The sequence below is a fragment of the Hypomesus nipponensis genome, chromosome 17 (assembly GCF_054491055.1).
Source record: "Hypomesus nipponensis isolate SF chromosome 17, ASM5449105v1, whole genome shotgun sequence".
Taxonomy (NCBI): Eukaryota; Metazoa; Chordata; class Actinopteri; order Osmeriformes; family Osmeridae; genus Hypomesus; species Hypomesus nipponensis.
This window is the reverse complement of record NC_140377.1, coordinates 12096321-12109634: the sequence shown is the minus strand read 5'-3', so window position 1 is coordinate 12109634 and position 13314 is coordinate 12096321. Positions and strand designations below refer to the sequence as shown.

General features: G+C 44.8%; 2 protein-coding genes and 1 pseudogene across 2 annotated transcripts; 2 read left to right on the top strand and 1 right to left on the bottom strand.

Annotated features, from left to right (window-relative positions):
* The first annotated feature begins 1276 nt into the window (after window positions 1–1276).
* LOC146253581 (uncharacterized) lies at window positions 1277–6077 on the top strand (annotated as a pseudogene).
* A 1285-nt stretch (window positions 6078–7362) lies between these two features.
* LOC146253580 (uncharacterized) lies at window positions 7363–9036 on the top strand. The gene is made up of 3 exons (XM_084676861.1): window positions 7363–7426; window positions 7663–8481; window positions 8623–9036. Exons 1-3 carry the CDS (start codon window positions 7363–7365, stop codon window positions 8838–8840), a joined length of 1101 nt encoding a protein of 366 aa, XP_084532987.1. The 3' UTR covers window positions 8841–9036.
* On the bottom strand, window positions 9017–11957 carry LOC146253579 (uncharacterized). The gene is made up of 6 exons (XM_084678815.1): window positions 11716–11957; window positions 11327–11412; window positions 10834–10956; window positions 10642–10710; window positions 10193–10289; window positions 9017–10003 (listed from the first exon to the last, which is right to left on the bottom strand). Exons 1-6 carry the CDS (start codon window positions 11879–11881, stop codon window positions 9051–9053), a joined length of 1494 nt encoding a protein of 497 aa, XP_084534941.1. The 5' UTR covers window positions 11882–11957; the 3' UTR covers window positions 9017–9050.
* Window positions 11958–13314: the final 1357 nt, after the last annotated feature.

The window sequence follows — 13314 nt, the reverse complement described above, 5'->3', positions numbered from 1 at the left end:
GGCCCTCAACATCAGTGGTTTTCATGTATTGATTTGGCCAATGCGTTCTTCTGTCTCCCCATGGCAGAGCATCTTCGCCACATTTTCGCATTTACATTTCAAGGCCGTAAATACGAGTACACTGTTCTCCCTCAGGGTTTCGTTTTATCGCAGGGCGTGTTCAATCAGGAGCTACGGAAACTTTTGCAGGATGTGCCACTACCGGACGGGGTGGTTTTACTTCTGTATGTGAACGATTTATTATTGGCGGCCACCACGCCCCGCAGCTGTCTGGACGCCACTCAGACTGTTCTGCGTCGTCTGTTCAATTGCGGGTTCAAAGTCTCGAAGTCCAAACTCCAGTGCTGCCGTCGCTCCGTCACTTTCTTGGGACGTGTTATATCGGGGGAAGGATCAGGAGTGTCCGCTGCGCATCGTTCGGCGATTCTTCAGCATGACAAGCCTCGCACGGTCAAGGACATGCTGTCGTTTTTGAGGTTGACAGGTTTTAGTCGACAGTATGTCCCCGGGTACGTTGACAGCACAGCCCCCTTACGCACCATCATTAACGCACAAGGCATGCGCAACCTAAACAACGTCCTGGCATGGGACATTCCGGCCGAGGAAGCTTTTATCAAATTGAAACAGGATCTCGCTCGCGCGGCTGAACTGGCGCTCCCGGACTACACGTTGCCTTTTTATTTAGATGTTTCTGAAACCACCCTATCGGCAAATGGGGTGTTGTTTCAGAAAAAAGAGGGTGGAAGGAAAGTACTGCTATACCTCAGCGTAATGTTCGACAACACAGAGAAACGACAGCCATTATGCACAAAACATGCGGCAGGAGTAGCAAAACTACTTCAAAAATCGGCTCACATAGTTATGGGCCACCCAATCATGGTACTGACGTCACACGGAGTTATGGCCTACATTAATTCAAACATTTTCACATTAACAACAAACAGGCGCATCAGGATCGACAAAGTATTAGGGGCACCAAATGTAACATACACACATGAAGGGATCAATATGGCAGAGGGAATGACAGGGGGAGAAGGTGACAGTCATGTATGTGAACACAGGGTGCAAAAAGAGGTCAAGGTCCGACCGGATCTAGGTGCAACACCATTGGCAGAAGCAGAAGAGGTACTGTTCACAGATGGGTTGTTACAGACATCCGGAGGAAGGGTTAAAGGCTGCATGGGCAGTAGTCAGACAGACAAGAGAAGGTTTTGAAGAAGTCAAATCAGGACGAGTGGTAGGAAAGGAGTCAGCACAGCTGGCTGAACTAACAGCCATGATTAAAGCTCTCGAAGGAGCTGAGGGCAAAACTGTAAATATTTTCTCTGACTCAGCATATGTAGTGGGCGCACTTCATGTGGAACTGAGTCAGTGGCTGCGGGCAGGGTTCTTGACAACCACGGGTATACCAATTAAACATGAAAAACAAATGAGACAATTGGCTAAAGCTGTCCTCAAACCAGCTCAAGTCGCAGTAATGAAATGTAAAGGACACAATGGGTCTCAAACAAAGGTGGCCCTGGGGAATGAAGCAGCAGACGCAGTGGCCAAGAAAGCTGCTGGTTATCTCCCAATGTATATAATGGTTTCACAGGAGATGAAACCGGATTTGATGACACAGGTAATTGAGGCTCAGGAGGCCGCCTCTCCACAGGAAAAAGAGGTGTGGAGACAAAGAGGAGCACAAAAAGCCCCCTGTCCGGTGACAGGGGCGGTGGAAGGGCAGACCCTTCTATGGAGGGGCCGGACGGGCGCCCAGCTCTGCCGGCAGGTATGCGAGAGGGTGTATTTAAACAGAGTCATGGGTTAGAACACGCAGGATATAAAGAGATGATGGTGCGTCTTACACATTGGTGGCACCCTCATCTACCAGCCATGGTGGCTAACTATGTGGCTGAATGTCGGGTGTGTCAGGAGTATAATGTAAGACCAACTCTGAAACCACATCAAGGAATGTTTCCACTACCAAAAACCCCAGGTCAGGAAATAGTCATTGATTACACCGACATGATAAACACTGTACGTGGTCATCGCTACCTTCTCGTAGCGGTGGATGGGTACACAGGATGGCCTGAGGCTGTCCCCACAAAACATGAGGACGCAAAATCCGTATGTACATTTTGGACTAACACTTATATTCCGTTCCATGGGTTCCCTAAACAAATCAGATCAGACAATGGGTCACACTTCAAAAACAAACATTTTCAATTGGTAGAACGAAGTCATGGGTTGGTGCACGCGTTTGGGACAGTGTATCACCCCCAGTCACAGGGAAAGGTTGAATGCATGAATCGAAATCTGAAATGCAAGTTGGCCAAAATCTGTGCAACAACTAACATGAATTGGGTAGATGTTCTCCCTATTGCCTGAACTCCCTAACAGCCATTAGGAGTTCAGTGAACACCTCTACAGGATTCAACCCATATGAACTTCTGATGGGGCGACAGTTTCCGGGACCGGGAGCTGGGCTGGACCTACTGGAGGTGAAGGGTGAGTTGGCGCATCAACCATACTATGATCAGCTGTCTGCTCTGGTATCATCCTTCTCTAAACAGGTACAGGAGAAACGGGGGACAGCACAGGATCCAGTCAAGGCCTTTAACGCTGACTGGGTTTGGGTGAAAGCCATTAAGAGAAAGTGGACAGAACCTCGGTGGACAGGACCATTCAAGGTCATCGAGAGAACCTCGCACGCCCTAAGGGTGCTGGGGAAAGGGATGTAGCGGGGTCTCGTCGTGTTAAAATAGAAATAATTAATTTATCATAAAGTTCGGGGCACCACCCTAATATTGGTTTAGGACATTAGGGAATCCTATATTTAACATGTAATAATCAGTCTCATCTTTAGGAATGAATTCGTTAGAGTAGAGCCAATCGTAACATCAGTGAACACGCACGTCAAAATATCTTAACAATGAATTTATTCAAGTAAGGTAAACGGATCTTATGAACAAGTTAGATTATGGATTTGATATGAGTTATTGGTTTCAATGAACAGAATGAAATGGACTAACTTAAAGAAATACAGAAATGGTAAGTCAATGATTACATCCTTACAAATCATAAACAGAGCTCACGCCAATGCCATGTCTGGGAGGAAAGAGCGTTAGCCATAGTTACGTTTGATCAGGGGTTGATCAATGAGGTTGAGGGCGGTTTGCGCCAAAGGTCCATTTGAAGAATCGGAGGTGAAAGCGCGGCTGCGCTGCCGGGTCATGTGGCTGAGTCTGGGGGTCTCAGTCATGTCGCAATGATAATTGTGTTTTTGGTTCTTCTGTTGAAACGTCCAGATAGTGTCACGATCACTATAAAGTTGAATCTCAGGAGAAGCTTGGAGACGTCCGTTGGAACGCCAATCCCAATGGCGTTCATGCCATGGTTGGTTTCGCTGGAGTCGAGATTGATGGTCATCTCAGATATTTATACAGTTCAGAGTTCGAGGGAGGACCTGTCTGGGGTCAGACGTTGATTGGGGGAAGCTGGGTTGTCAACTCCCCCCTCCTTCCTTCACACCTACCAAAGGTGTGATCTGGTCTCTGGCTGGTTCAAAAGATCATTCAAATATTGTTCTGGACATCTTGGTACAGTTACAAAATATAGTTGAATGATTGTTTTATTAAGAGATTTGTGTAGATACCAAGAATGACATGGTTATCTTTCAGGAAGAAGGAGTAGTTACTAGAATCAAGATTTCAGTGAACACAACATTAAAACAAAGTAACAAACATGACACAAATATCCCTCTCATAATTCTCCACCTTGTACTCTCGTGGTAAAGGTGAAGTCTGAAGAACTTTCCTCAAAAGTTCTGATTAAGGTATGTTCTTTGTTCAAATGCCGCCAAAACGGATGCAAATGGTTGCTGGAGACGTGTTGTCTCCAGCACGCCCTTTGAAGTTTGCAAACTAGCAGGAGGGCTGAGATTGGGGAGGTCCCCCCCCCCAATTCTATGGTTCCTTTGCATCGGCGTTTGGTGGGTAATCAGCATACTGAGGGTGTCACAAGGGCTGATTAGGTTTGTCTGATGTGATTGAATCACTCTTCAGGTGTGGCAAGATGTTGGCTCCGTGTGGTCTTGCTGACCACACTACAGGGAGTACATGGTACCACTGGAGCATGTGTTCTGCTGCTCCAGAACCCAGTCGTACGTTGCAGGAGTTGTTGGAGAAGGGCCAGGAGGACCAGTGAACCTTTTGCTATTGCTACGAATGTGAGAGTCCGGAAAAGAGGGTTACGACTCGGTTAAGAGTGTTACTGCTTGACCATACTAGAATTGTACTGGAATAAGAAGGTTTTCACTATTTTACTTAAGAGTGTGTTATATCTATATCAACATGAAGTGTGTTACAGGTTTAGCCTTGCTGGGACTGCTCTGCTTAGTCATAGGCTTTCAAGTATATTATTATTTGTATTTACCACAGCCGTTGGAGAGACAGGCGAGACAGAACAACCCACCGGAGGTTTGCATAACTGCCTACCAGGGCATCGAATTGAATTACACCAGGGGGAGTGCCACCACGTTCACCTTTGACCTCTGTCACGTCATCAAGTGTAACGGTCAGAATGGCTTATGGAGGGGGTATGACCTTTACCTGTGTTCACAACCTTATGTCCATTCCAGTTGTGCCCAGGGGCGACTCATCTATGAGCAGTGGTGCCCGGCATGGGCTTTTGTGGTTAAGTATACGGGTCCCCACTGGACCCCGGAGGCGGACAAATATTGGGAAAACGTCATATTCAGTCGTTTGGCGGGAGGGGGCATGACGGAGTCCAACCCAGTGCAGTTAACTCTTAAACATCTTCCTAAAGGCCCCTACGGTTTGAGGGGCACGAGTAAAGGGAAGGACACTGTGTACTTGATCTTAGGGGTAGAACAATCTGGGGGGGACACCATGGGCATGATTAAAATTAATATTCTTGATCCCGTTACACGACCAGACAACTCCACTACTAAACCAATTTTAATACATCAGATGACTGGCATCCACTCCGTCGACTACTCCCAGCTTAGTACTGCGGATGTTATCATGTTGGCTACCGGAGGAGTGGGGCAGAACCTGTGGCTGGGGTGGCTGACAGCAACGGCAAAGGAAAACCACATGGGCAACTGTGTGGCTTGTTCAGTGGGGCGCCCCACCTTATACAGTGAACCGGCACCCCTCTTCCCACAAACGGACAAACCAGGGTTTAGATGCATGATAGAACTACTGTCTGGGATAGAATCTCGCAATTGTAGTCAGCTCAGTAAGATCTTCCCACCCATATCTAATTACACCCGTCCTCCACCATTTAAGCCGGGGCCTCACCTACTGATTTGTTTCTCCCGTAGCAGTTCCGCTAGTGCAACTCGGGCAGTGGGGATGATCCCTAAAGACAGGTGTAACAAAACTTATACCCAACGAAGGGGTTCCAAATGCCGTTGTTGGGGGTGGCTGACCAGGACGAGGAGGTGGTGGTTGGTCCGGGCTATGTTTGATTGATCTCTGGTGTTTTCAGAGATCAAAAGAGGGATTAAAGAATTTATAATACTTTACAGTACAATTCTAGAACTATAATCATTAGCTGTATCACGGGCATGGCACTATCTATAATTCCAGTTATTAATAATCATTAGCTGTATCACGGGCACTGTGCACGATATAGCAGCGGGAACAATGCTCGTAAGACTTTATAAAGGATGCAAATATTAAAGTTAGGTATTGTGCTTACTAAATGTATGTCTTATGAACTTAGAACTATGCTCAGGCTTAAAACATTGTGTCTCACGCAGGGTGGGGGAAACAGGCTGTATTTTGTGTTGTTATCTCTCCATTTCAGAAGCAACCTTGAAACCGGGCTGAGAGGGCACCCGAGCAGGTGGGATGCGTAGGGAAGAACAACTCCCTGATACACGAAAGACCAAGCACAACCCTTTTTGATATTACTGTTTCAATTGCACTGTATAATATATGCTGGGGCAGGGAGAGATAGCCAGTTGGACTTCGTGAACCTACCCAAACTCTGTTGCGGGTAGGGAAGCGTAGACAGCCCCAGAGCTCTGTACTTGTTGATTTCCAACTGCTGCATTAAAGCTGATATTATCGGACCTTTGCGACTCCAGACCACTCTTTCTAGAACACAGATTTGTGTCATTGAATACCATCAATTCATATTGGAATAGACACAAACAATCTAAATCCTTCAGCGGGAGCTCTGGTCGTATCAGTCCGGTGTTACGTCCCAACTGGTTCCCAATTTAACTGGTTCCCCAGCTGTGCGTGCACCTATCAGTCTGCCTCTGTCACCAGATTCGTCACAAATTCACAAACATATTACTGGCGATTTTCAAGTCGGATCTCATATTTGCTGCGGCAAATATGAAAGTAGGCCTATAGGCTACGTGCGCACTACATTAGGCTACCATTCGCGACAAAATAAATGGAGACAAAATAAAACATTTGCAGACTCGCATGAAGTGGGATTCGATCGCACTAGAGTAAAACCATAAACGTACCACAGTCTGTTGACTAACACCACGAGCTATACCAGCTCACTAAATATGATTGAATCGTTAGGTATTTCTTAACTACATAGGCCTTCAGGTAACATTTTGAATTGGCGTCTTCTGATTCAACTGGTTCCCATAGACACTACCCGAATGTAGGCTTACTATGCACGTATTTGGGGTTGTTTCGAGGCAATAGCCGTATTTTCCACGACATCACAGCTCCCTCTGACACCACATATTACAAATTCATACTAAGAACGTCGCTGCTAACCCAGACAATACGATAAAAATACGCGTAACACAACATGGAAACATTCGTTTCCTATGCGATTTCGTGTAGCCTATTGCTGAGTGTTTCTTCGCTATATCTTTTGAAATCAATTCATTTCATAATTGAAAATACGGCTATTGCCTCGAAACAACCCCAAATACGTGCATACTAAGCCTACATTCGGGTAGTATCTGTTCCACTTTGTAAATCGAACAAACAACGCCAACCCTACTTAAGTTTCCATGGATTCCCGACTGAATTGAGTCTAAGGAAGAAGTGGATTAAAGCGGTTCGCCGGGATGAGGGGCCAAACTTTAAAATAAAACAAGGTAGCACGTTTGTTTGTAGCCGGCACTTTAGTGAATCAGACTACACTAACGCTACAGGTAGTGCTAGCAGGCTAGCGTTAGCTGACGTGGCTAACTTTACCAACCGAGGTCGCATCAAGCGTCTGCAAATCGGTTCTGTGCCCTCCCGTTTCCAGTGGAACAACTGGGGACTGCCAAGAAGGGAGTCTGCTTATAAAAGAGCATCAACTCGCTTAGGCCATGACGTTTGTCCAGCCCTTCCTCTTGAGCAGCCCCTACCATGTGAGGAAGAGGCGATGGAGGAGGTCGCAGCTTCGGTGGTGATGACAGAACATGATTACGGTTCTGCTCTTAAACCAGGTATGTCAGTGTTTGCCGGTGTTCTGAAATGTTGGACTACCTCCTCATGATGACCTACCAGCTTCATCACAAGTACAAACATTGCATTTTATATCTTACTTGATTAAACGTAAAGGTGAATATTGAGCTATAAAAAGCTATTTCATGTAGCTTTAGAGGTCCAAAAAACTTCCAATATGCAAGTCACAGACAAAATCTGGGTCAGATGTTTTAATTTTTTCTCTCCTCTCATACAGGTGCACTGGATGCTGCTGCTGCACACATACAGCAACTGGAAGACAAAATCAAGGAGCTGACAACAGAGCTGTCACAGCAGAAAGTGGGTGAAGTGCATTTTCACCGATTTTGTGTCTCAGACAAGGACATCCTTTATTACACAAGATTCACGTCAAGATATGTTTTTTGTCACTTCTGGGAGGCAATTCAACCATCTGCCTCCATGGTGGTTTATTGGTCGAAAGCTCAGAAAAAGGGACAAACATTTGAACCCATTTCTCCCAGTCCAACGCGTAGGCTGCAACTGGTTGATGAGTTTTTTCTTTTCTGCTGCAGAGTTGCTGCAGGCCTGCAAGAGAAGGTGCTGGCTGACATGTTTCAGGTCAGTGTGTCCACTGTCTCCCGTGTTGTTATAACGTGGGCCAACTACCTTTACCTGCTCCTTGGCTCCCTTCCCATCTGGATGAGTAAACAGCAAGTCAAGAACACCATGCCAAGCAAATTTGTGCAGTACAGTCCAGATGTTCGTGTAATCATCGACTGCACCGAGGTGCGATGCCAGAATCCATCATCCCTCACTCTCCAGTCTGAGGTTTTCTCATCGTACAAGAACACGACAACCTTGAAGGGATTAATTGGGATTGCCCCATGTAGTGCTGTGACTTTTGTGTCAAGTCTCTTCACCGGCTCCATCTCTGACCGAGAGCTGACTGAACAAAGTGGACTGCTGGACTTACTGGAGCCAGGAGATGGCTGCATGGCAGACAAGGGTTTCACCATCGAGAACCTGCTAGCTGACCGTGGGGCAATGCTGATTATACCACCCTTCAAGATGACAGGTAGGCATGAAAGGAATGAACATTTCAAATTAAAACTGTGACCAAAATGATAATCATTAAGGTGTGCAGACAAATGTTTAAAAAAGTACTGAGGCACTCACTGAAATAATAGAAATGAACTTATTTCATCTCTAACCACAGCGCAGTTCACCAAAGAGGATGCTCTAAAAACACAAGCAATCGCCCGACTTCGAATCCTCGTGGAAAGAGCAATACGCAGAGTCAAGGAATATCGCATCTGTGAACACACTCTCCCTCTAACCTTGTCTGGGACAGTCAACCAGCTGTGGACCGTCTGCTGTGTGATGACCAACTTCCAGGGACCACTTGATTTAAAAGGCTACATCCCTGTTGAATAGTGTTTCCCCCGATCACATGCATTCAACTGTATACTGAATACATTGTATATATTGAATGAGATGTATATAATGAATGAGAAGTCATTCATCTATAATCAATTGTAAAGGTCAGTCCATCCTGAAAGTATTCAAATAATGTAAATATGTAAATAATGTACTCAGAAAAAGGGAATTAATAAAATCTTTTATTCATTCATTTCCTTTATTCATTCAGTTCACTTTCTGCTGAAGATACACATTCATATATGTACCAAAGAAGTACAGGTCCACCTTCTTTTTCATCTCTTTTATCATTTCATCATCCCTCCAGACCCTTTCGACTGTTAAGTCTCCCTCAGTATCTGTTATAAAATCGCACCAACTCAATCCAGTTACTGCCAGTTGGCCTTGAACCTGCCAGTGGTATTTATGATTCTGCTTCAGTTTTGCCTGACCATTCACAATTTTTACATGTCCTGCCTCAGAAATGCTGGAGATGTCTGGGCACTTAACTTCAGCAAGCCCAAAACACGGAATGGCACTAGGGTCATATACCCTCGCATCGGGGCTAGCCCCGATGTGAGGAGCATCGGGATGGATAACAAATCCACAGCGTGAGACATTTACATTGAAATGTTTTGAATATTGTTCCAGCACCTGTGGCTCGCGTTCATGGCCCCTTTTCATGGCGGGAGTCTGGTGTACTCCCTTAAGTATCCGCCCTGCCAGGGTCTGACCAGAAGACGGCCCTTTCACATGGCTAACCTCATAGAACCTACTAGCTGTCACTCTAGGCTTGCGTAAAGCTTGCCATAATGGGCACTCAGACTGCTCACGTGTCTGCTCCTCTCTCTCAGCTGCCATCTCGTGTGTCACAGTTAAGCTGTCCAAATGGAGAAACTGTTGGGAGTTTGGGTCAACGTTTGGAAAAGTAGTGGGAAATGTTGACCCCTCTAAAGGCAGTTTAGGGAATGTTGGTGCACCTGGGTGTTGGACATAATTTCCGCGTTTGACCACAGGAGGACACTGGTAGGACAGGGGTGAACCTCGCGGCACAGGTCCGAACCTGGAGTCGACCATGGAGAGTTGAGACAAGCCATGCAGCACTGAGGATATTAGTGGTTGCGGCCTGAGGTTTTTCAGTCCTTCCCCAAGAGACAAGACTTGCGGGTCTGGGAGGGATCCTGAAATGTAAAATTAAAAACAGTAAGTGTTAAATTATCCACACATCTCTTGTCTTTCTGGAGAATTGCTCACTGCTGTTACACTACTGTGTGTTATATTTGCTACATAATTATGTGTATAAAAGTGGCAAGATACAATTATGTATTATACGGCAGCCAACAGTATGATATTAGTTACAGTAACATTACCTGTGTATGCTTGATAGAGTGTTGATTTGCATACACTCCTGGCAGATGGCTTTGGTCTCCTAACAACCAAGTCCTGAACCGGCTCTGCATGGATCCCCTGGGAATGATATTAACAAGTAGCCATGATTGTAATAGTATCTTGCTTGTAATGGTGTAAACACTATGCTCGCGGTAGCCACACAGAGTGGCACCGCTTCCAATTCACTCCCATGTTAACCAATGTAGCCAGACGTACAGCTGCGCTGCACCGCTTTGAATAGACTTCCAGTCTATTTTTCAGCTGCCCCGTGTGCCACGCTTCGCTCCGCGAACAGTGTGTCCCAGGCGTAACGTTTGGGATACACTGCTCGTGGAGTTAAGGGTGGCACTTGGGGCAGCTCACGCCACGGCTGAAAAATAGACTGGAATTCTATTCAATGCGGTGCAGCTCCGCGCGGCTACAATGTTACCTTTGTCCTTGGTCGATGCCATGTTTGCAGAGAGCTTGTGCAGGCCACAGGTGGTGGTACAGCTCTCACCTGCAGAACAAGAGATAGAAAAGCAAACCGGGATGTGCTTGTTAACAATCAAAGGTAGACCTCTAGAACCAGTGTCACTCCAATCAACCTGCCCATGTTAACATCCCAGACCACAGCCCTCACCTGCAATATGCTGTAATGGGCACTCTGGAACAACAAGGCCACTAGATGGTTGCACAGAACCTTGCCTGCTGTACAGCTGCATGAGGTTTCTTGAAGTTCGGCTGCATCAGCTTGGAAAACAATCTACATTAAAGACAACACTAATAATGTTAGTTGCTAAAGTTAAACTAAAATGAAAATCTTGTTGCAAATGATACAGAAATGTAAGAAAGAGCATTACAATTAACCAAAAATCCTAGGAAATCTGCAACCGCAGTCTAGGAAATCTGCAACCGCAGTAGAGTAGTTAACCCCTTACACCATTAACTTGCTGGATTCAACAAAAAGGATATTAAAGAATTTAAATGCAAAGTTACATTATCATGATATATATTGATATTTGCATACCGTACGTATGTCACAAATCACATGGCTGTTGACTGACTTGATGTAAACAGGCAACAGTGGAAGGGGTTACATTTCTTGCCATTATGCCTTAGCTTCTTAAAATAACCTTCAAATAATGGGGCTGTTCTCGCTTCTTCATCGACCTGTAACACCTAGACCTGACAGCCACCGCCCTGTCAATGATGTTGGACACTGGTGGACAAAATAATTAATGCATATACTGTGGATTTTTCATTCTAGCAAAAGGGACACTCCTATGCTGACGTTAGCTAGCTGACACTGACAGAGGCTAACGTTCTTCCTATCAGAATACAAATTAAAAGGGTGAATTGACTCAGCCTCATTTAAAGGTGAATAATCTTACTTTACTTGGATTTAACGTAGGTTAAACACATTATAACCATACGAACATCTGAGCTGACGCCAAACTGACGTTAGCATAAGCTAACCTACCTAGCTAATGTTATGTTAGCTAGCTAGCTAGTAGCCACTCACCTTCGTAGTCGTAGATGAAGTTCTCGAAAAAGAAACTGTATCCCTTGTCCACTTTGGAGCGGGCTGTGATGGAGTGTTGTTCAGTTAGTCGATGTACGTCAGAAAAAGTTATTTTGGGTAAATTTACCAGGGATGCAGTATAAGTTAACTTATAATCGTCCATCATAGGTTCGCCAGAGTGATGAGTGATCCACCGGAAGTGGCAGTGCACAAAGATCACTGAATGCGGAAGTACTACGTATCAGCGTGATAATGGCCTATTACTTGAAATTACCATTCAGAAGCAAGTTGTCGCTTGTGAATAGCTAGTTTTCAGAGTCAATCGGCCAATCAAAAATCATGCACTTTCCATTGTATTTTATTATTTCACCATATAATTTGGAACGGCACTTAATTAGTTGATTCTGATCTGAGAAATAATATCTGATTGTATTCATTTGTTAAAACATGATCTTTATCATGTAAAAAATGTTCTTTCAGTTTTAGGTTTACCTGGAATACTGTACACAACAGAAAGGAGTCACACATCACGTCTTCAGCACAACAGGAAGGTGAGTCAAACACACAAACATACAATGTGTTACAATATTTATGGCACCCCTTGGAAACAACGAGTAAAAAGTGTTAACTTGTTTAGTTTTTTTTGTATTAACTTTGTTGTTATTCAGATAAATGTCTGATACACACACATACAGTGGAAAACAATAAATAAAGATTAGTAGAGGGCTGGGGTTAAACCCCAGATGGACCCTAAAACATGTATTTCTGTCAGAATCTATTTTACAGAGAAGATTAAAAGGAGGCAACCTCCATTAGGGCACGCTTTGCATTACAAAAACGACTCCATGAAATTGCAGACGACTCTCATTTAACAGAACAGGCGGTAGAAAACAGGGCAGACCCATGTGACAACACCAATGACAGCTATGGCAACCATGATTGTGACTCTAGCGTTACTCCTCAAGTGGAAGATGACAATTCAGATGACCATCACACAGACATAAAATGGGGGGGAGAAGAAATGGTTTCAGAGTCTGATGCTGACACTGATGAAGAGCATGTAAGCCTTTTGGACAGCTTAGCCAATTGGGCTGTACAGTTCAGTATTTCTTTGGTCGCGCTCACAGGCCTCCTTACCCTGTTGAGGGTGTACCACCCAGAACTGCCAAAAGATGCTAGGACTGTCCTCAAAACAGAAATTAATTACAAAATACAAGAAAAATGGGGTGGGTTGTATCATTATACAGGTATCAGTATAATATACATGCATGTGGCAGTAAAAAACCTTATCCAGCTGAAGAATTTTTGCGAGACTTCACATGTGAGTTACAACAGCTACAGAGAGGTTTTGATTTCAGTGGGAAAAAAGTGTTCCTTGAACTGGTTTCTGTTGTGTGTGATACACCTGCTAGGGCATTTGTAAAAAACACAAAGGCTCACAATGGATATCACGGATGTGATAAATGTTCCCAGCCAGGTGTTTACATTAACAGACGAATGACTTACCCTTTAAATAATTACATGTTACGGACTGACTCATCATTTTCAGAGAGAGCTGATGAGGATCATCACCATGAAGGACCTCATGGATTTTCTAAT

Bases quoted from the DNA above. Each gene is read 5' to 3' on its own strand.
- LOC146253580 (XM_084676861.1), top strand. From the start codon at position 7,363: ATGGAGGAGGTCGCAGCTTCGGTGGTGATGACAGAACATGATTACGGT. The intron at 7,427-7,662 runs GTATGTCAGTGT...CCTCTCATACAG, and splicing joins CGGTTCTGCTCTTAAACCAG to GTGCACTGGATGCTGCTGCT. The intron at 8,482-8,622 runs GTAGGCATGAAA...CTCTAACCACAG, and splicing joins ACCACCCTTCAAGATGACAG to CGCAGTTCACCAAAGAGGAT.
- LOC146253579 (XM_084678815.1), bottom strand. From the start codon at position 11,881: ATGATGGACGATTATAAGTTAACTTATACTGCATCCCTGGTAAATTTA. The intron at 10,957-11,326 runs GTTATTTTAAGA...TCTTTAATGTAG, and splicing joins AACAGCCCCATTATTTGAAG to ATTGTTTTCCAAGCTGATGC. The intron at 10,290-10,641 runs GTAACATTGTAG...TATCATTCCCAG, and splicing joins GGCATCGACCAAGGACAAAG to GGGATCCATGCAGAGCCGGT.